The sequence below is a fragment of the Passer domesticus genome, chromosome 5 (genome assembly GCF_036417665.1).
Source record: "Passer domesticus isolate bPasDom1 chromosome 5, bPasDom1.hap1, whole genome shotgun sequence".
NCBI classification, from domain to species: Eukaryota; Metazoa; Chordata; class Aves; order Passeriformes; family Passeridae; genus Passer; species Passer domesticus.
Window position 1 is genome coordinate 690,239 of NC_087478.1, and position 22,622 is coordinate 712,860.

Consider the following 22,622-nt stretch of genomic DNA (forward strand, 5'->3'; position numbering starts at 1 on the left):
AATGGGAAGGGTCTGGAGAAGCAGGAGAGGCTGAGGGAACTGGGAAGGGTCTGGAGAAGCAGCAGGGGCTGAGGGAGCTGGGCAGGGGCTGGAGAAGCAGGAAAGGCTGAGGGAGCTGGGAAGGGTCTGGAGAAGCAGGAAAGGCTGAGGGAGCTGGGCAGGGGCTGGAGAAGCAGGAGGGGCTGAGGGAGCTGGGAAGGGGCTGGAGAAGCAGGAGGGGCTGAGGGAGCTGGGCAGGGTCTGGAGAAGCAGGAGGGGCTGAGGGAGCTGGGAAGGGTCTGGAGAAGCAGGAGGGGCTGAGGGAGCTGGGCAGGGGCTGGAGAAGCAGGAGGGGCTGAGGGAGCTGGGCAGGGGCTGAGCCTGGAGCAAAGGAGGCTCAGGGGCCCTGGTGGCTCTGCACAAGTCCCTGGCAGGAGGGGACAGCCGGGGGGGTCGGGCTGTGCTCCAGGGAACAGGGACAGGAGAGAGGGAACGGCCTCAGGCTGGGCTCAGGGTGGATTTTGGGAAAATTCCTTCTCCATAAGGGTTGTTAAATACTGGCAGGGAGGTTTGGAGTGGCCATCCCTGGAGGTGTCCAAGGAACACCTGGAGGTGGCACTCAGAGCTCTGGGCTGGGGACAAGGTGGAGTTGGGCACAGCTTGGACTCAAAGGTCTGGGAATTCTTTTCCAACTTCCATGATCCTGTGAGTCCATGATTTGGGTTTCTTGATGGCCAGACCAGGAAGAAGTGGAGCTCTGATGGCTGCTCCCCATTCCATTTCCCCAGGGAGCCACCAGCAGTGCCAATGAGGTGCCACATCTGCTACAGGGACGTGTCCCAGGCAATACCCCTGGAAATGTCACAGCCAATACCACAGAATTGTCCCAGCCAATACCCCAGAAATGTCCCAGCAATACCTCTGGAATGTTCCAGCAATATCCCCAGAATTGTCACAGCCAATACTCCAGAATTTTCACAGCAATACCTCAGAAATGTCCCAGCAATACCCCTGGAAAAGTCCCAGCCAATATCCCAGAAATATCCCAGCAATACCCCTCGAATGTCTCTGCAATACCCCAGAATTGTCCCAGCCAATACTCCAGAATTTTCACAGCAATACCCCAGAAATGTCCCAGCCAGTATCCCTGGAATGTCCCAGACAATACCCCAGAATTGTCACAGCCAGTATCCCTGGAAATGTCCCAGCAATATCCCTGGAAATGTCCCAGCAATATCCCCAGAATTGTCACAGCCAATACTCCAGAATTGTCACAGCCAATACTCCAGAATTTTCACAGCAATACCTCAGAAATGTCCCAGCCAGTATCCCTGGAAATGTCTCAGCAATATCCCTGGAATGTCCCAGTCAATATCCTTGGAAAAGTCCCACTCAATATCCCAGAAACCTCCCAGCCAATACCTCAGAAATGTCCCAGCCAATTCCCTGGAAATGTCCCAGCAATATCCCTGGAATGTCCCACCCAATATCCCAGAAATGTCCCAGCCAATACCCCTGGAAATGTCCCAGCAATACCTCTGGAATGTCCCAGCAATACCCCAGAATTGTCACAGCCATATCCCTGGAAATGTCCCAGCCAATACCCCAGAATTTTCACAGCAATACCCCAATAATGTCCCAGCCAACATCCCCAGAAATGTCCCAGCAATATCCCAGAAATGTCCCAGCAATACCCCTGGAATGTCTCTGCAATACCCCAGAATTGTCCCAGCCAATACTCCAGAATTTTCACAGCAATACCTCAGAAATGTCCCAGCAATGCCCCAGAAATGTCCCAGCAATACCCCAGAATTGTCCCAGCCAATACTCCAGAATTTTCACAGCAATACCTCAGAAATGTCCCAGCCAGTATCCCTGGAATGTCCCAGCAATATCCCTGGAAATGTCCCAGCAATGCCCCAGAAATGTCCCAGCAATACCCCAGAATTGTCACAGCTAATACTCCAAAATTTTCACAGCAATACCTCAGAAATGTCCCAGCCAGTATCCCTGGAATGCCCCAGACAATACCCCAGAATTGTCACAGCCAGTATCCCTGGAAATGTCCCAGCAATATCCCAGAAATGTCCCAGCAATACCCCTGGAATGTCTCTGCAATACCCCAGAATTGTCCCAGCCAATACTCCAGAATTTTCACAGCAATACCTCAGAAATGTCCCAGCCAGTATCCCTGGAAATGTCTCAGCAATATCCCTGGAATGTCCCAGTCAATATCCTTGGAAAAGTCCCACTCAATATCCCAGAAACCTCCCAGCCAATACCTCAGAAATGTCCCAGCCAATTCCCTGGAAATGTCCCAGCAATATCCTTGGAATGTCCCACCCAATATCCCAGAAATGTCCCAGCCAATACCCCTGGAAATGTCCCAGCAATACCTCTGGAATGTCCCAGCCAATACCCCTGGAAATGTCCCAGCAATACCTCTGGAATGTCCCAGCCAATTCCCTGGAAATGTCCCAGCAATACCTCTGGAATGTCCCAGCAATACCCCAGAACTGTCCCAGCCAATACTCCAAAATTTTCACAGCAATACCTCAGAAATGTCCCAGCAATACCTCAGAAATGTCCCAGCAATATCCCTGGAAGTGTCCCAGGAATACCCCAGGAATGTCTCTGCCAATATCCCAGAAATGTCCCAGCAATACCCCTGGAATGTCCCAGCAATACCCGTGGCATTGTCATCACCACAGGACAGGATTCCCGGTCCCTGCAGGAGGGGTGGCCCCGGGAACAACGGGAATGGCAGCACAGGGGCAGCTCCAGCTCACTCCAGCTGTGGGGACACCTCTGGATCCCTCTGCTGCCCCCCCCGAGGCAGGGAGGACACTGAGACCAGGGACAGTGACAGCACTGCTCAGAACCTTCATTTCCGAGGTCACAGTGACACTTGTTAGAGAAAATGTTCCCATTCCATCCTTGCTCCCTTTTCCCATCCCTGCTCCCTGTTCCCGTTTCATCCCTGCTCCCTTTGCAGCCACCTCAGTTCACTCTCCAGAACACTCAGCTTCAACACTTGCATGACTCAGAAAACCACTTTTTTTCCAGTGATTTTTAAATTTAAGGGTGAGTCTGAAGCAGAATCCTCACCCTTTGTGGCTGCCTCTGATGAAATCTCCATAAAATCCCAGAGAATTCCGGGTGGGGATAGAGGGAGAGGAGGAAAGAAGAACAAGGGAAAGGACCTGAGCAGGAATTCAGATTTGAGGTTTTTATCCCTTTCATGCTATAAATATAATTCTGAGTGTAAAACTCTGGTAATCTGGAGGTGTTTGGAAGTCATGCTCAGTCCCAGACTTTGCAGCACACGCCTGGATATTCCACAGGGAGAAAATCCTGCTTTTTCCTTAATAAAGCAGTGGAAGCCCCAACAACCTCCTGCCTTTCTGCTGGCCTAGATATTGAACACACACAGGAGTGAAAAACCTATTAATATTTGCAGGAAATTTAGCAAATGCCACAAATCCTTTGTGACACCTCAGCAGTCAGAACCAGCCTGTTTCACCCTTTCTCCTGGTGGAAAAAAACTCCTCACACCGCTTGGCAATTTAATTTTTTTTTTTTCCAGTGGAAATGTGCTCTGTGATGCTCTGCTGAGACTTCCCCTGCCTTGAACTGAGAATCTGAAAGCAAAACTCATTTAAAGCACATTTTCCCCTTGCCATGGGACTGCTCCCAAAGCAGCAAATGCTGCTGTTGTCACCTGCAGCTCACAGAGCTTTGGAAAAATGGGATTTAAACAGCAAGAGCCTCACCAGGACCAACGAGTGTTACCTGGGCTTGCTGTGAATCCTCCACCTGATTTTGGCTTCAGAGGAGAAAGGGTTTCCCCTTCCAGCTTCCCTGGTTGGGATTTCTACTGCCTGAAGTCACTGAGCAGAGAAGAAAGGGATGCCCAGTGTCCTCTGAGGCCTCTGAAAAGCCTTGGAGAGCGTATCAGAAGTGAAAAATAAAAGCAAAAAAATAAAAAAAAAATCAAAAGCACAACGCTCAGGAAAACCTTAAAAAAAAAACTTTTGGTCCTTTCTCAGCTGGTCTGGTCTTTCCTACAAACTGATTTCAAACTTTGAGAAAATTCTGCTCCAGAATTCAGATTTGAGGCATGGAGAGGGGCAGCGCTGATTGTTAATTGTGGCTAATTGCTACTCGGTGTCATGGGCACAGAAAGATCCAGGCAGGGCTGGGGGTCTCCTGTCCCACCCACGACCCTCCAGCTCCCTGGAGCAGCGAGGCAGGGAGGGATTTACCCCAGGAGGTGCAGGGGGAAGGGGGGATTTCTCCATCAGCTCTGCCACTGCTCCTGTACGTGAAAAAAAAAAAACACTTTATCTTGGAAAAGGCCAAAGTGAGAGTTCTCCACAGCACAGAGCACTCAGATTCCTGCCTGAGCCGTATCACAGAGGTACAAATCACTTTTATCCCAGCCTGATGTTGTTTTGTGCTTTCTGGAGGGGAGCTGTTATGTTTATTTAATAGTTTGAGCAGAGCTGGGCACCGTGGGGTCCCTGGGGTCTCGTGAGAGCCTTGCTGAGGTGATTGTGAATTCAGGAGAGCAGGGCAGGCCTCGGATGCACCACAGCCTTGTTTGTGGCAAAGGAGAACCTGGGTGATAAACATTTAAACACTCAGGAGTCATCTGAAGAACTAAAGAATCAAACAGAGCACGGAATTACTCCCCCCAAAAGAAAAGAGGGAAGTGATGGAGCTGTGAAAGGAATGAAAGAAATGTTGCTGGATTGATGTGGTGGGAAGAATTCAGCACAAAGATGCTGTGGGAGGGTGGGGGTCAGGCTCTGCCCCCAAGAACAAGGGACAGGACACAAGGAAATGGCCTCAAGTTGTGCCAGAGGAGTTTAGGGTTGGATATCAGGAAAATTCCTTCACCACAGGACGCTCATTTAAGAAAGAAAAGATTAAATTTGAGAAGTTTATTCCTTGCAGAGTTTCTAAAGGATCTTCCTCCCTCCCCCTCCTGCAGGCCTCAGCATCCACAACTTCCTCATGCCAGTGGTGAGCTGAAGAAATGAATTCAGTGAGGATCCACCCCCAGATGAGATCCCAAATAAATGAGGCACTCAGTCAAACTCCTCCTCCAGGGAGTTCAAAGCTCCCTCTGAATTCAGCCCCCAGCAAGTTTGTGGTGGGTCAGATCCAAGTTCCACACAAACCTCTCCCACTGGAGCCCATTCCTGCATTTCCAAGTTCCAGATGTTTCTTTTGGCCGTTCCTGGGCTCAGCTGTGCCCTCCTGACCCTGAGTCCAGCTCCCAAAACCACTGCTCAGGCCTCACCTCCACCTGCTTAGCCCTCAATCCTCCTGGAGGGAGGAAACCCCAGAATGTGGGAGAGCTTTGCAGGGGGTCTGTCACACCCAGTTTTGGGGTTATTTTGGGTTTATTTTGCTGTTCCTGCTATTTCAAGGTAACAGAACTCGAGGGAGGTGTCCCTTGTGTCCCTTCAATCCAGCCTGGATCTGGTGACCCTGAGCCTTCAACAAACCAAAACATTTCTCACCTGGGAGTAAATCCAAGCCCCATTTTCATCCTGTTGAAGTTCTGCCTACCATCTTTGGAAGCTTTTCCCTGCCTGGCTTTTGGTCTTGGAGGAGCCTCAAGGGAGCACCAAGCACAGACACTTTGGTGGGACCTCACACCAGCCTCAACTGATCCACATTTGGACTTGGTGACCTTGGAGATCTTCCCTAACCTTAACAACCCCCTGAGTCTATGATTCCACGTCCCTCTGAACGTTGTTCAACCAAAGGAAAGCCAAAACTGCCACCAGCACCTCCAGCTGTTGAACTTGCCACTCATCTGACCACCTAAGACTTTTGGAATGTTGGAACGCAGGGCACAGGGAATGTCTCCCCAGGAGAACACTGCTTTTGACCTTCATCCATGGAGAAAGCTTCCAAGACTCTGGGATGAATTGGAATCTACAAGTGTGTGAAACAGAGAGTAGGATAGTTTATCACAGGGTGAAAAACTCAGAATTTTGGGGTTTAGTATGGTGGTGGGTAGGAGACAAAATGGAGGATTTTGGGCATTGTCTGATCTCCTTCTTGTTCTTCATCTCCTCCATTTTCTGCTGTGTTGATGGCACAGAATAATTAGTGAGAAAGAGTCACAATGCAGATGTTGCACAGACAAATAATTAGTTATTGGTAGAAAGGTTGAAATAAAATACGTTCTAAGAGTTAATTGGACAAAGCAGCTCTAAAAGACCTTGAACCTGTGTGCCTGGGGACTTTTTTGGTGCCCTTCTCTTTGTACACCAAGTCTGGTGTGCAGACAGCGTGCTGAACTTTTAACAAGAGAAAAATCAACAACCTGAAGACCAAAAACCCAAAAGTCACGTTCACCTCTCAGTCTTGGCACAGAACCTTTAAGGGAACCCCCTAAAAACCTCTTCCACGTTGGAAGGAGCCACCTCATCTCCTGTGGGCCCTGGGAGAGTGACAAAGTTTGTGCTCACCTGGTGAAGTCCAGAAAGGTTGAAATAAAATACGTTCTAAGAGTTAATTGGACAAAGCAGCTCTAAAAGGCCTTGAACCTGTGTGCCTGGGGACTTTTTTGGTGCCCTTCTCTTTGTACACCAAGTCTGGTGTGCAGACAGTGTGCTGAACTTCTAATAAGAGAAAAATCAACAACCTGAAGACCAAAAACCCAAAAGTCATGTTCGTCACTCAATCCTGGCACAGGACCTTTTAGGGATCTCCCTAAAAACCTCTTCCACGTTGGAAGGAGCCACCTCAGCTGGCTCTGGGAGAGTGACAAAGGCCGAGTTTGTGCTCACCGGGCGATGTACAGAAAGGTTGAAATAAAATACATTCTAAGAGTTAACTGGACAAAGCAGCTCTAAAAGACCTTGAACCTGTGTGCCTGGTGACTTTTTTGGTGCCCTTCTCTTTGTACACCAAGTCTGGTGTGCAGACAGCGTGCTGAACTTCTAATAAGAGAAAAATCAACAACCTGAAGACCAAAACCCAAAAGTCTTGTTTGTGTCTCAATCCTGGCACAGGATTTTAGGGGTCTCCCTAAAAACCTCTTCCATGTTGGAAGGAGCCACCTCAGCTGGCTCTGGGAGAGTGACAAAGGCCGAGTTTGTGCTCACCTGGCGAAGTCCAGGTCGGCCTCCCGGGACATGGTGATGTTGGTGAGGTTCTGCTGCAGGATGAAGATGTTCCTGCACATCTTCTTGATGCCGGACTCGCTGATGCGCCTGAAGTAGTGCGCGCCGTTGATCAGGATGCAGGAGATGAGGTGGCCCAAGCCTGCAAGGGGGGGAAGGGATTTAGTGCCAGGAATTCGTGGTAAAAGCCCCAAAATGAGCGTTGGTAAGTGGTGCCTGTGAGCTGGATCACGGGATGGTTGGATTTTACCTGGAAATGCTTGGAAATTTTCGTGGTGCAGTTTAGGACTTTCCGCCTCTAGTAAAAACACAAAACTGCCCCAGAACTTAGAGCTGTGTTATCACAACCACTGATTTTTAACCAGGTTAAAATGTGTTAATAATGTGCATAATTAACCTTCCAGTTAATTTGCATAATGTGCCTTCCAGTCCCTCTCCCTGTCAGGGCAGAGCAATGGGTCACTGCAGCTCCTGTAGGACCACGGGACTTTAATCTGTTCCCCAGGGTGGTGTTTTCCCTGTTTTTCCTGGTAAATTCAGTCTCCAGGAGCAGGAATGAGCTGCATTCCAACGTCCCTGAGGCACAACCCCTCTCTGAACAGTTTCCTGTGTCTGGAGGGTGTCAGAAGGGCACAGCTGGGGGCTAAGGGACACCCCCAAAATGATGCATCCACTCGTGTCACGTTACAAAGAGCAAAAACCCAGCCTGATTTGCACTGAACAGGTGCCCAGAGGCCAATTAAAAGTCTAAATTAAAGGATTTTGCTCATGTACAGGGAGCCAGTGTGGGAAATCTGTAAATCTGTAGAGGGTTAAGAGGTGTGACTAAGGAGGACCATGAGTATGAATTTAAACTTCAACAGGATGTGAATGGCCCCCGTGGCTCTGTGTGGAGTCATTTCCCACTTCTTGAACAAACAGGGAATCACAGAATCCCAGGATGGTTTGGGTGGGAAAGGACCTTAAAGCCCACCCAGTGCCACCCTGCCATGGCAGGGACACCTCCCACTGTCCCAGGGTGCTCCAGCCCCAGTGTCCAGCCTGGCCTTGGGCACTGCAGGGATGCAGGGGCAGCCCCAGCTGCTCTGGCAATTCCAGCCCAGCCAGCAATTCCTCATGGCCAAGATCCCATCCATGGCTGCCCTCTGGCACTGGCAGCCATTCCCTGGCTCCTGTCCCTTGTCCCCAGTCCCTCTGCAGCTCTCCTGGAGCCCCTGCAGGCCCTGGAATGTACTGGAAGCTCTCCCTGGATCCTTCTCCTCTCCAGTTAACATTCCCAGCTCTCCCACATGGTTCTCACCCAATTCCCTGTGGGTGACAGCAGCGCCTCCCTCTGCTTCACCCCCGAAAGGAATCCCGTGGAGCTTTGGGATGAGAATGGAAAACCCTTTATGGGGGAAGAGCCTGACCTTCGAAGATGTACTGGAACTTGTGCTGCTGCAGGCTGGCGCTCATGGCCTCCTCGATGGCGCTGATGTCCTTGTTGAGCCGCACCACCAGCGGGTCGTAGTCCATGCTCTCCACGTTGGCCACGATGGCGTAGTTCCCTTGTTTGGCCAGAGGGATCAGGTAGTGGAAACAATGAACCCTGTGAGGCACAAGGGACAAGACATCCCGTTTTAAAGTATTCCTGGGATGCAAAATGGTTTTTCCCTTCCTCAAGCTGGTAAAAAATAATTTCATGGGATGGGTGGCGATGTCTGTGTTAAAGGCATCCTCCTCTTGTTGTTGCTCCATCTTCAGGGTTGGATCCAACAGATCCTTGGTGACGAGGACCTGTCCTTCAGGTCCTGAGCTGACCTCCATCATCCCACTGAATTATCCCAAGATTCCCAACCTCCCATACAATACCAGTCCTCCAAGGAGAACTCCTTCCATGAAAACCTCATAAAAGGGATAACTGGCAGGACCAGCGAGCCAGGGGTCATGGAATGGTCATTAAAATTCCATGATTGTGCTCATTCCCAAACATTTCACACTACTGCAACCCCTTCCTGTTCACCAACATGCCCAACCATCATCCCTCCATGGAAAGAGAAATTCCAACATGGGAAGTTAAATCCCAACTTGCCGCCCTCCATGGAAAGAGAAATTCCATGCCCAACGTTGAAGCCCAACGATCATCCCTCCATGGAAGGAGAAATTCCAACATGGGAAGCTAAATCCCAATTTGCCGCCCTCCATGGAAAGAGAAATTCCATGCAGTTGAATCCCAACGTGCCCAACCATCATCCCTCCATGGAAAAAGAAATTCCATGCACTGGAATCCCAACTTGCCGCCCTCCATGGAAGGAGAAATTCCATGCAGGTAAATCCCAATGTGCTCAACCATCATCCCTCCATGGAAGGAGAAATTCCATGCAGGTAAATCCCAACGTGCCCAACCATCGTCCCTCCATGGAAAGCGAAATTCCAGCATGGGAAGTTATATCCCAACATGCTCAACCATCATCCCTCCATGGAAAGAGAAATTCCATACAGTTGAATCCCAACTTTCCCCCCTCCATGGAAGGAGAAATTCCATGCACTGGAATCCCAACTTTCCCCCCTCCATGGAAAGAGAAATTCCATGCACTGGAATCCCAACTTTCCCCCCTCCATGGAAAGAGAAATTCCATGCAGTTGAATCCCCTCTTAGGACTCTGAAAAAGCCATAATTAATTTGTTTCTCTCTCAGCCAGAGGGGAAAGTTCTGTGTCCAGAAAAATCCACAGCAGAGCTCCTTCCGCTTTTGTGGTCACCCAGTGGGAACAGGGTTGGGCTCCACTTCCACCAGGAGAGGTTTAGGTTGTATTTTAGGGAAAATTCCTTCATGGAAAAGGCCATCCAGCCCTGCCCAGGGCAGGGCTGGAGTCCCCATCCCTGAGGGATTTAAAGCCATGTGGAGGTGGCACTTGGGGACAGGGTCAGTGGTGGCCTTGGCAGGGCTGGGAATGGTTGGACCTCATGATCTTAAAGGTCATTTCCAACCTAAATGATTCCACGATTCTGGAATTCACCTGCCAGGGGAACAAATCAAAGCCTGAGGGAGAATCCCTGGAATTTGGGGCATAACTCAGGGTCAGCACAAGGGACAGGAAGTTCACACCACAGTGGCCCTAAGCTGTGGCAGAGATGTCCTGGCTTCCATATTCCCTGGAAAACACCTTGAGGTGGCCATCACAAGCAAGTCCAGTTCAGGGCAATCCCTGGAGTAAAAGCATCTTATCTATAATTTTATATATTGTTTTAAAATATTAAAATCCTAAAATTTCATGGTTTCCCTCAGGGTCATGTCCAGGGACATTGGAGGAGGAGGAGACACCACCAACCTGCATCTGGAATGAAGGGGGGCTCTGAGGCAGGAGAAAGCCATGGGATAATTGTGTGGAATTCCTCAAATCCCTGGGGAATTCAAGGAGACAATTCCCAACTTCCTGGCTGTTTTGGTGTCTCCTTGGGCAGCCAGAGGTGGGATAAATCCCCAGGCTCTTCCCAAATGTGCTCTGGGTGTCCCTCAAACCACAGGGGATGGATTCCCACCGTGCTGAGCGCCTTGGGCATAGCACAGATCCAGGGAATGGGGTAGGATCCAGGGAATGGGTGTAGGAACAGGTCTCTGTTCCCTGTAGGATCAGAGAATCCTGCTGGGAACAGGCACCAGAGGCACTGCAGGTGGTTGGAAATGCAGAGTGAGGGATCCAGGGAAGCTCCCACCCCGCTGGGGTTTCCCTGATGTCAGCACTTTTCCATCCTTTGGATATGGTTTGGTGAATCCACAGCTCCAAACTCGGCTCCTGTTGGAAGCACTGCAGCTGCTCTGCTCTAAATTACAACAGAATTTATCCCTGAAGTCCATTTTGGGGATTTTTGCTTAACCCAAGTGCGACAAAAAGCCACAGAGGCCAGAAACCCACCCCAAGAGTCCGGGTTCCTTCAGCCCAGCTGGAAAACTGCTCCACTTCCATACTTCCACCTCCTTTTCCTCAAATCCCTCCAAGCCCAGCAGGTGATGGATGGCAGGATGAAGGAGTGCTGACAAGAATTAATGTGGATTTTTTTGCCAGAGCTCCACGCTGACTCCAGCAGAGCACAGGGGGACACGACGTGGCTTGGGATGTGTCACCCAAGCACAAACTGACGATCCATCAAATCTCTGACATCCCCCTTCTTTTTGATGCCTCACAGCAAAGGGAAGCAATGAAAATACACCTGGCCTGAGCGGTTCTCCAGGGAAAAACACCTTCCCAGCCCTGGATTGGGCAGCTGGCAGCCTGAAAAAAGGGATTTGCTGCCTTTGATCTTTGCAGAGACTTCATGAAATTACCCAGCCCTTAAAAAAATCCAGCTGGTTCCCCAGTTCCTGTTACTGCTTGAAGTAGGAGGAGAAGCTGCTATTTGCAATCCCCCCAAAAAACCCAACCTGTGGAGACACCTGTTAGACTGTGAAAACACCATTGTGTTGTTTTGGAAGGACAAAGTTCCCCGAAAATCACATTTTTTCCTGGTCTCTGAACCGTAATCATGGAATCACAGAGTGGGTTGGGTTGGAGGGACCTGCAAGATCATCCTGCCATGGGCAGGGACAACTTCTACTGTCCCAGGGTGCTCCAAGCCCTGTCTTGGGACATTCCAGGGATCCAGGGGCAGCCCCAGCTGCTCTGGTAGGACCTCACCACCCCCACATGAAGGAATTTCTTCCTGAATTCTCTTTAAGACACAAACCTCCCTAGGAAATCCCACTTTTGGTGCCTCCATGCCATGCCACACTTGGCCACCCACGATTTGGTGATCTGGCAATTCCTGGACTCACCTTTGATGCTGTCATGGACAGGTTTATTTGTCTCCTGTGGACATGATCTCCACCTGCAACCTTCCAAGACCCCCCTCCACGCCCAAATTCCAGGTTTTTACCTGACTTCCAGGTGCAGCACCAGCAGGCAGCGGTCAGCCATCTCCTGGAAGGACCTGGCCAGCTCGCTCAGGCTCTGCAGGATCTGCTCGGATGCAGGGAGCTGCTCCAGGCTGGCGTGGCTCTCCTGGCCTGGGGACGTGGCTGCCAAGAGAGAGGAGTTACATTTGGGATGTTCTCCATCCCCTCCAGAGCCTCCTGTGTGCTCTGGGTGTCCACCTCTGACTCAGGAGTGGATCAGGGAGCAATGGATTGAACTTCCAGGTGGATCTGAGGGGTTTCATCAACCCTGAGATGTTTTCCTGGGAAGAGATTGCTCTGGGCTGAGAATTCCTGTGGCTGCAGAGTCCAGGAGTGTTTATTTTGCTCTGCTGGGAGGGAGGGAGGAGCTGCTTGGGAGCCAAGGCCACCACGGGTGGGAGGGTCCTTTTTGGTCACCACAGTGTCCCTCAGGTGAGTCCCCATCCCTTCAGAGGAGCCTTGCTTTGGTTTTGTTCCTTAACCACAGCTCTTGGGCAGTAAAAAGGAATTAAACACCCTTGAGGTGCTCGTGGATCGTTTCCTTCCACTGAGACCTCCTTGAAAAACCTTCTGGGATTTTATCCCAGCCAGGAGTGCAGGTCTAACTCCACAACTTCAACCCTCAGGGCAGTAAAGAGGAATTAAACCACAGGCCACACCCTTGAGCTGCTCATGGATCATCTCCTTCCACTGAGACCTCCTTGAAAAACCTTCTGGGGTTTTATCCCAGCCAGGAGTGCAGGTCTAACTCCACAACTTCATTCCTCAGGGAAGTAAAAAGGAATTAAACCACAGGCAACACCCTTGAGGTGCTCATGGATCATCTCCTTCCCACTGAGACCTCCTTGAAAAACCTTCTGGGATTTTATCCCAGCCAGGAGAGCAGGTCTAACTCCACAACCTCATCCCTCAGGGCTGTAAAAATTAATTAAACCACAGGCAACACCCTTGAGGTGCTCGTGGATCATTTCCTTCCCACTGAGACCTCCTTGAAAAAGCTCCTGGGATTTTATCCCAGCCAGGAGTGCAGGTCTAACTCCACAACCTCATCCCTCAGGGCTGTAAAGAACAATTAAACCACAGGCAACACCCTTGAGGTGCTCGTGGATCATTTCCTTCCACTGCGACCTCCTTGAAAAACCTTCTGGGATTTTATCCCAGCCAGGAGAGCAGGTCTAACTCCACAACCTCGTCCCTCAGGGCTGTAAAAATTAATTAAACCACAGGCAATGCCCTTGAGGTGCTCGTGGATCATTTCCTTCCACTGAGACCTCCTTGAAAAAGCTCCTGGAATTTTATCCCAGCCAGGAGAGCAGGTCTAACTCCACAACTTCAACCCTCAGGGCAGTAAAAATTAATTAAACCACAGGCAATGCCCTTGAGGTGCTCGTGGATCGTTTCCTTCCCACTGAGACCTCCTTGAAAAAACTTCTGGGATTTTATCCCAGCCAGGAGTGCAGGTCTAACTGCACAGCTTCATCCCTCAGGGAAGTAAAAAGGAATTAAACCACAGGCAACACCCTTGAGCTGCTCGTGGATCGTTTCCTTCCACTGAGACCTCCTTGAAAAAGCTCCTGGGATTTTATCCCAGCCACCAGAGCAGCTCCAAATCCTTCACTTCACCCCTGGTATTTTACCCCCGGGCTGAGCCCTGAAGCTCCTCCCTGCAGCCACAAGAGGAACCCTCTGTGATCCCACATCCCACCCTAATCTGAGGAATTGCATCCCAAATATCCCAGTTCAAGGCCTCACTCAAGCAGCACTTTGGAGCTGACATCCTGCCAGGGGTGATGATCAGTTTGGAACCAGGCTGCCCTGAAACACTTGAATTAAATAATGGGATTGTGAAGAGATCTCCTGGATCTCCAGGTGCCGTCCCCACAATCCCTGTGTCCTGTGGCCCCAAGGAGAGATTCCTGTGCCATATAAAACATTTCGACTCTTGCTGGCTCCTTCAAAACGCTTCTGTAACAGGGAAGGTGAAGTTTGGGGTTGAATTTCCAGCCTAACCTTATTCACTGATGTTTTGTATTTGCTTCTTTACATGGTAACATGATTTTTTCCCTCACGGAGTTCTCCATCTCTTTGTTGAATCATGGGATCATTTTCTCCAGGCTGAGGCCCTTTCCCAGTTCCCTCAGCTGCTCCAGACCCTTCCCAGATCCAGCACAGGAGGGATCTGAGCATTCCCAAGGAGCTGCTGACAATCAAATTCCATTTGGAGTGAGGCTGATTTAAGGAAATGTGACTTTTGTGCAGCCACAGCCCTGCTCTGGGAGAGGAACCTGGGGTTAAACACTAAAAATAATCACCCTAAAATTAAACACACCCTCAGATCCAGCCTGAAAAGAGGAAAAAAAGCAGGGCTTGGAGCAGCTTGGGATGGTGGGAGCGTCCCTGCCATGGCTGGAATGAGGTGATCCTTGAGGTCCCTTCCAACCCAACCCATTCCAGGAATTAACTCCAGGAATTTAACCCCTCTCAGCAGCTCCTGAGGTCACAGCAAAATTCATGAAGCAATTTTTTGAACCGAGGAACACCGAGAAATTCCCAGCCTGGCAAATCCCACTGGAAATGATGAACTGGCCTGGAGTGTGAAAGGGGAATAAGAGGGAAATGAGGGTGACAATCCAGCCTGGATGGGTGGGAATTGATGAGAATTCCCCTTTCCTGAGCCTCCTCCCAGCCCCTCTCTGCTCACTGAGCTCTGTCCCACCAAGACAATTAAATTATCAGCGAGGGGGTGAGGGGTTTATCTAGAGAACCTCTGATTCCAGATTATCCCAGGACTCTCAGGAGGCACTTGGGGAGAGCTCTTTGTCCTCCAAGTGACCCTGGAGGGTGGCAGGACCCCAGCTCAGATCAGGTCTAGGGATAATTACCTGGACACAGGAAAGCAGAAAACCCCACCTGTACCACGCATGAAAAAACATCATTTTTAAAACCCCAAAATCCTGCATTTGAGAAGTTTTTATCCTCCTGGAGACGCACTTGGGGGGGGGAGCAGGAATCATCTCTGCTTAGCAGAGCCAGCTCTGCCACCCTGGAAGTGCTGGAGATGGATGGAGCCGTCAGGGAAAAGCAGGAGTCAGCTCCTGGCTGCTGCAGGCAGAGGCACACACCATTTTTCTCCTCTCCACAACTCACTCGCAGCACTTTAAGTGAAGCTGTAATTATATTTGTCAGTGGAGATAAGGGGAGGAGGGAGATGGGCACAATCTGCTCCGTGTGTGAAGCACTGAAATCCTTCTGGGCCCCCCTGGCAGGGAGGAGGCTCAGGTGGGTTTGGTTTTTTTTTGGGGGGGTGAATCTGAATTTCTCCTGTGTGTTTTTGCTTTTGGAGCTCAAAGGAAGCCTTGCAGAGCCCATCAATTTTCCCTTCTCCTCTGGACATCCAGAAGAGGAGATCCCATTCTTTTAAGTCTCGCTCCAGATAGTTTTACTCCATCATCCTTGGCAGCACGAAGCCAACAAATGAGCTGGAGCAGCAAAAAATAATCAGAGCCTGAATTATTAAAGGGCTTTGAGTAGAAAATGCCATTTGGAGCTGGCTGTGGGGTTGGGCAGCTCTTTGGGCAAAGGCTGAGCCTTGCTGAGGCTGTGGACTCGCCACACTCTGGAAAAGGGAGGGATCTCTGCCTGCTGAAATGCTGGGAAAAGGGGGAAAAAAACCCTGGAATGCTGGAAAACCAGACCAGCCACACAATTCTTCTTCCCCTTCTCCTCCTCCCTCACCCATTTCCACCAGGCTGAGCATGAGCCCACCACAACACCCCTGGCCAATGCCCTGCTCCACTGGCCCCATCATCCTGGGGCCTTCCCAGATCTGAAGGTGAATTTCCCATGCTGCTGGATAAAAGTGCCAGCTTTGTCTGGGGTTTTCTTCTCCCTGGCTGAAATCACAGCCGAGTTCTCTCCCTCTGAGGAAAAGGAACAAGGAGCATTCCAGCAAAGCTGAGGAAAATAAACTCAGCCCAGGCCTCGTCGCCCAGGATTTCTGCAGGTGCCTCCTGGCAGGTTGGGGATGGATGGATGGATGGATGGATGGATGGATGGATGGATGGATGGATGGATGGATGGATGCAGATTGCCAGACCTCTGGAATATCAAACAAAACCCCTGGAGCCACTCGGGTGTGAGCAGAGTGACCACTGGCACATCCCAGTCAATCCAAGGAGGAAAACTCTGCACCCTGACCCTGAGGAAGGAACCTCCCAAACGCTCAGGATTTGCACGGCATTCCCTGATTTCCACTCTGGGGGAAAGGAAAGGCTCACAGAGACATTTTACAGCTCTGCTGGGGGGAAATCCCTCCTGTCTGGGAGAGAGATGCAGCAAAATTCCTGCTGAATTTAAGGACCAGCTCGCAGCTCCTTAAATTTGAATTTCTTCCTCCCTTCCTCTCCAGAAGAGGTAACTCCAAAAAAACCCCCCAAAAAAAGCACAGGGAAAAGGGAATTTCTCACGGGGAAGGTGCTGGATTAAACCTTTAGAGAGTCAGGGTTAACTCTTGTCTCTGCTGGAGACTTTCCTGGGGATCTCAGGCTCCACTTTCCCTTTCAGTGCTTGAGTTCCCAGCAGGTAAAAACGTGGATAATGAGATTTTATCCATCACTGCCACTCCAGCAGTGTCTTCTGTTCCCACAGCTTTCAGCACCACGAGGAGATGATGCCACAAGGACACAAAATCACCACTGAAACACCTTCAAAAAGGAGAATATCTGGTATTTCAAGGAAAAAGCTTTGGGTGAAGCCAAGCAGAATCAGAGATGTGATTATTTTTTAAAGGAGGAAGGTGTCAACATCAGATCCAAAATCAAGGACTTATTTCAGTGGGATTTCTGCCAGGAAACCTCTAACTTTCACACCCAAAAATCATGAAAAAATTAATAATTTTGTAATATTTCATTATTTAAATGCCAACTCGGTGTTAAGCCATGGTCTGTCCCTCTGGGGCAGAGCAAGGGAAAGGGAAAGGTGCTGCTGGTGAGGAAAATTTGTGAGGGGACAGGAACGTCACCAACGTGTCCATGCCCACCAAAAATGGACTCCAAGGTGCAGATCAGTCACTCCTTCTCCTAAATTGGTCCTTTTGGGAATTCCAGCTCTCTAGGAAAGGATTGGAATGAGCCATAAAAGCTGGAGCTGGATTTTGATTCTCCCACAGGATTCATTTCAGGGCGATGGGAATTCAGGAAGCAAAGCTGGACTTTGGGGTTGACACCTTCCCTGGGCTTCTTCTCTGAGGTGTGAATATTTGGGCCTCTTAGAAATGAACAAATTCTTCAAATATTTACCCAGATATTGCCTTTTTTAACCTAAATTATTCTCTTTTTTGGAGTTTAGATCCAGGGAAATAAAACACTCAGAGGAATGATTTCTTCCATGATTTCCAAGATCATGGAATGGAAGGGAACCGAGAATGTTGGAAGGGAACCAAGAATGTTGGAAGGGAACTTTAAAGACCACCAGTCCAACCTTCAAGGTATGTGGCACCTCACAGCTGGATTTGGGATGTCAGCTGTCTAAATTGTCCAAATTCCCAGCATTTTATTGGGAATTCACCTTTTACTGGGATCAGTGGCAAGGACACTCAGTGATGCCAAAGGGACAAAGCTGCACTTGCAGGACAAACAGAGGTGAAGAGGAAACGAGCTCAGGGAGAGCTGCTTATTAATTAATCTCTGAGCAAATTTCTACTAATGAGTTCTGTGGCATTCACATTTTCTGGAAAAATCCCTTCACCCAGGATTTTTCTCCTGGGAAGCTGAGAAGCCTCAGAGAAAAAGGAAAACAATTTTATCTGATTTGCTTCTCCTGTGTTTTGCTGGTTTGGAATGTGGTTGGAGATTGTTCACCCAACTGGTGATTGTTTTGTTGGTTTCATGTGAATTGTTTTGACTCATTGGCCAATCATTGTCAGGCTGTGTCAGGACTCTGAGAGAGTCACGAGTTTTCATTGTTATCTTTTTAGCATTCAGTAAGTATCCTTTCTGTATTCTTTAGTATTGTTTAGTTTAGCATTCTTTAATATAATTTAGTATCATAAAATAATAAATTAGCCTTCTGAGAACATGGAGTGAGATTCATCATTCCTCCCTTCATCAGGACACCCTGCAAATGTAAGAGTTCTGTTTTCTCAGAGAAAAATTAGGGATGTGCTGGAGGGAATTTAAGGAAAGGATTTCCCCTTGCAAAAAGTTCTGAAGAAGGGAAGAACTTGTAGGGAAAAAAAAGGCAAGAAAGAAGGAAGACAAAAATGAAGGGCTGGCACTCAGAACTTCCCATGTCCTTAAAATCCAAGCTCAGGAGAAGGGACAAAGCTGGGAAAAAAAAAAACCATCCCGACCTTTGAGGTGGCAAGGAGGAGCTGCAGCCCCATCAGCTGGGTAAACACCAGTGACAGCAGAGCCCAGACTGTCACCGGTGATAAAGAGCAGCCTAAACACTCTATTAGTTTTTCATTTGGGGAATTAATGTTTTTTACTGCGTGTGCACGCTCGGCACTTAATGAATTGTCTCGTTAGCGCTGCCTGCCTGCCGAGCTCCTCGCTGCTGCTGCTGCCGGGCATAAATTTCCCCAGGAAATTAGCACTTTTAAAAAAAAAGGCAAGAAATCCTCCAAAAAGTGGGTTTGTTTTCTGGTTTTCTGCAAAAACGCAGGCTTGGGGAAAAATGATTATTGGTGGGGGGGAAAGGAATATGTTAAATAAAATAGAGGAGCAACATAAGAGGTTTGAGCTTAATCCTACAGCTCATGGAAGGTTTGGGTGATCCACACTTTTCTTTAAGAACTTTGCAGTCTGGAAAAGGCACGAAAACCACCCAAAAACAATTGGTTCATTAAAAGAACACCAAAGATCAGGAGTTTTTCATTAAAAATTTGGGGTTTTTTTCACTGGAGGAAGCAAAATTGTGCAGGGAGAATGAAGAGCAGGATCCTAACAAGGATTAGGAATGGAGTTAATTTCACTATGGAAGGATTCCCTAAAAAATCCAGGATTTTCTGTTCCACTGCTCCTCAACTGGGAAAATTCCTCTGTGTTAATTTTTTCTGCTTTCAGTCATTTATGATGTAACTTTCCCAGAACTTGCCCTTCTCAGAATTATTATTTCCTGGGCTGAATTCGATTATCTCAGAAGTGACTTGATTTTAAAATGTCCTTTCAGCTTCTTCTGAGTTCTGGGAAAGATTTTTTTGCCTGTTTGGTGTGCTTCACCTAATTTTCCTTAAAACCAGGGAAAATGACAGGTCAGTGGGGACACTTCCATCTACAGCAAACCAAAAACTCAGCCCCCTTTTCCTCAGAGTCCTCCGGGATACTGAGCTGCACCTTCCCAAAAAACGCCCTCAAAACTTCCCTGCAGGATTTCTCTGGGCCTCAGAGGGATGGATTTGCAAAATAATCTTAAATCTCCCAGTCTGCTGGACTCGGTGGAAGAGAAAGGAATAAAATTCCTGAAGTTAATCAGTGTCTTGATGATTGGAGTAAAAGTATAATGAAAATAAATACAGTGAAACAGATCCTTAGCATTTTTTTTTTGCACAAAAAATAGATAATTATAGATAAAATTAATGACAATAATAAATTACAGATATAATTATAGATATAATTAATTGATTATAGATAAAGAGGTTTTTTTGAGGGCTGTTTGTTTTTAAGAGATTGTTTTGCAAAGCAAGAGGAGCAGCCCAGAGGTCTGGAAGACAAAGAAGGAACAAATTTTGTCCAAGGAGATCCAGAGGAAGGTGGGGATGGGAACATCCATGGGAATGACGAAGAGTTCTCAAATTCAGGGTGAAGAAAAAGGGACAAGCACCTGGATGATCAGACTCAGCCTGATTTCTCCACAATTCCTGGTTATTTAAGAGTCATTCCCCCGAATCCCAGAGGAATTTGAGTGAGACCAGAGTGGCCCAATGGTGATGCCAAACCCTGGCTGTGATTTTTGAGTCCCCATCCTGTTTAATAATAATTTTATCAATTATTTCACCCCCTCCAGAGCAGGGCAAGGTGTCACCTCTGAGGAGGAGCAGGGAGGACTTTCTGCTCCCGATCTTTGCCATCAGGGAATCATTTTCTCCAGAAGAGATAAAAGGACTTAACTGGGATGGACCAACAGCAGTGGCCAGCAGGCTCCTTGGAGAAATTCCCACAAAACCCCGATTTCCTGGCATGACTCAGGCGGGATCCCGGCTGGAAAAGGCTTTGGAGAGCTTTGCTAATTGGGTCACTCATTTACATGACAATCCCCCGCGTTTAGGGCGGCGGAGTAATTAGTGTAATGATGATGGTGGGTTAAGTGCTGACCCCAGGATCGATCCAGGCACGGATTCCCGGCGCTGTCTCCCACAACAACCCAGAAATGAGCAGCCAGGCCAGGAAAACGGCGGCTGAGCTCCTCATCCCAGTAAATATTTGATGGAAATAAAAGCTGAGGCTGGGGAAGGATGCCATCCATGGGGAAAGCTTCACTGCAGACATTCCAGAGGGGAAAAAAAAAGCTCTGGAGAGCACCAGGAGATGACTTTGATGGGAAAAAAGGGATTTTAGGTGACTGGGGACTGTGTGGCTTCAATCCCCGAGTCCAGCAAAGAAGAGCCATTTATAACCTATGGAATTTTCATGCCAGAATTCTAAAATAAACCAAAATAATCTCCTCATGCTCAGTTAAATCAAACCAGGCATTTTATCTCTGGGAAGTCAGCAGGTCCCTGCTGGTCTCGAAGGTGTTTTAACCCTTTGCTATCCCAATTTTTCCATGGTTTTAACCCTCCAAAAGTCAACTCAGCCAAGAGGAACCCAGCTGGACTCTTGTCCTCTGCTGGGATTGCTCTGCTCAGCTCCTGGCTGCAGAATCCTGGGATGGTTTGGGTGGGAAGGGACCTTAAATCCCATCCAGTGCCAATAACCTGGGCAGGGACACCTCCCCTGTCCCAGGCTGCTCCAGCCCCAGTGTCCAGCCTGGAATTCCTCATTGCCAAGATCCCATCCATGGCTGCCCTTGATCCCCCAGGGTTTGGCTTTTCTATTTTTCACATTCTGTGCTGCTTTGGGGTGCGGGTCTGGGCTCACATTATGGGATGGTGAGCTCTGTGCCCAGAGCAGGGAGACAAAACAATTCCTGCTGAGCTGGGCACCAAGGACAAATGATCCCAATGCCAGCCCAGGAGCACAAACCCCGTGGGCTGCAGAGAGAAAAACAAGGATGGGAGTGCAGGGGCTGCAGTGGGGTTGGACACTGAACTGCAATGTGCACATGGAGCAGAGCTGAGCCCAGGGAGAGACCCCGGCAGCGCTCGTGCATTTTGGGGCCATTTGGGTTCATCCTGGGTGCATTTTGGGGCCATTTGGGGTCATCTTGGGTGCATTTTGGGACCATTTGGGTTCATCCTGGGTTCATTTTGGGACCATTTGGGTTCATCTTGGGGGCAGCCCTGGCTGGGCTCTGGTGCTGCCCAAGGTGCATCCATTGAAAAGATCCTTTGAATGAATCCCTGCTTTAATCTTTCTAGTCTCAGAAAGATTAATTCTGCCCAGCCTCTGTCCCAGCTCAGCCTTCTCAAGGCACTGGGAGCCATTCCCTGTGTCCTGTCCCTGCAGGCCTTGTCCCCAGTCCCTCTCCTGGAGCCCCTTCAGGCCCTGCCAGGGGCTCTGAGCTGTCCCAGCTGTTTGCAGCAGCTTTGTTAAGCACATTTGTAGTTCTATCAAAGCTGTAAATGGTGATTAATTGGTGATTAATTAGCAGCTGATCACCCCTGGTTTGGTTTGGATGTGACAGCCCCCGTTTCACTCTGGGTGAGGGCGGCAGAGCTCCCTGTCCTTGCTCAAGGGCATTCCCACCTGGAAACCCAGGAGACCAGGCAGGGACCTCATCCCTTCCTTAAACACCACCCCAAACTCGCTGAGGATGTGCTGGGGTTTGGAGAATCGAAGGCTGGGCACGGGTTTGGAGAGATTCAGAGATTCCCAATGTTTGTGGAGAGCATCCCAGAGCAGGAACAGGCTGAGCTGTGGGATGGACAGAAAGATCTGTGGACACCAGCCGTGGCCAAGCAGATAAAATGCCCAAAAAGAGCTTTTCCTTCTTTTCCTCTGCTTCTCCTCAGAACCAGCAAGATCTCAATAACTTCATCCACCACCAGCAGCTCCCAGGCCAGGCTGATTCCTGCTCCCAGGGCAGGGCCATCCATGAGGGCACAGCAAGGTGGGAAAGAAGAAATATTGGAAAATAAGGCTATTTATGAAGCTTAAATAAAAAGCTGGCATTTAGATTAAGTCATATTGAAGCAGCAGATATCCACCAAATAATGAAAGCACTCGAGATTTACCTTGTTAATTTAATGGCAGATGGTTTGCATTTGGTGGAAATGTGCAGCTTTTTCTGGTTTAGACAGAAATTTACTTTTGTTGCAATGACAAAGCCACAGCATTCACCAAGCCCTTCCTCTGCCCCAGGGCAGGCCCGCGTTGATCATCTTTAATCTGGCTTTTAAATAAGGTTTTCTATTAATATCTCTTTAAAAAAAAATTTCTGCATGAGCAATCCATACAGCAAGATGTGCTACAAGTTCAGTGACA

The 22,622-nt window shown here is 48.9% G+C and overlaps 1 protein-coding gene across 1 annotated transcript in view; it reads right to left on the minus strand.

Moving 5' to 3' along the window:
- EXOC4 (exocyst complex component 4) overlaps positions 1-22,622 on the minus strand; it is a 326,179-nt gene that overhangs the window by 21,193 nt on the left and 282,364 nt on the right. Inside the window, exons 15-17 of the mRNA XM_064421658.1 lie at positions 12,021-12,162; positions 8,537-8,715; positions 7,110-7,269 (exon numbers count right to left, since the gene is read on the minus strand). Coding sequence (XP_064277728.1) covers positions 7,110-7,269; positions 8,537-8,715; positions 12,021-12,162 — 481 coding nt within the window. The remainder of the gene's footprint in view (positions 1-7,109; positions 7,270-8,536; positions 8,716-12,020; positions 12,163-22,622) is intronic.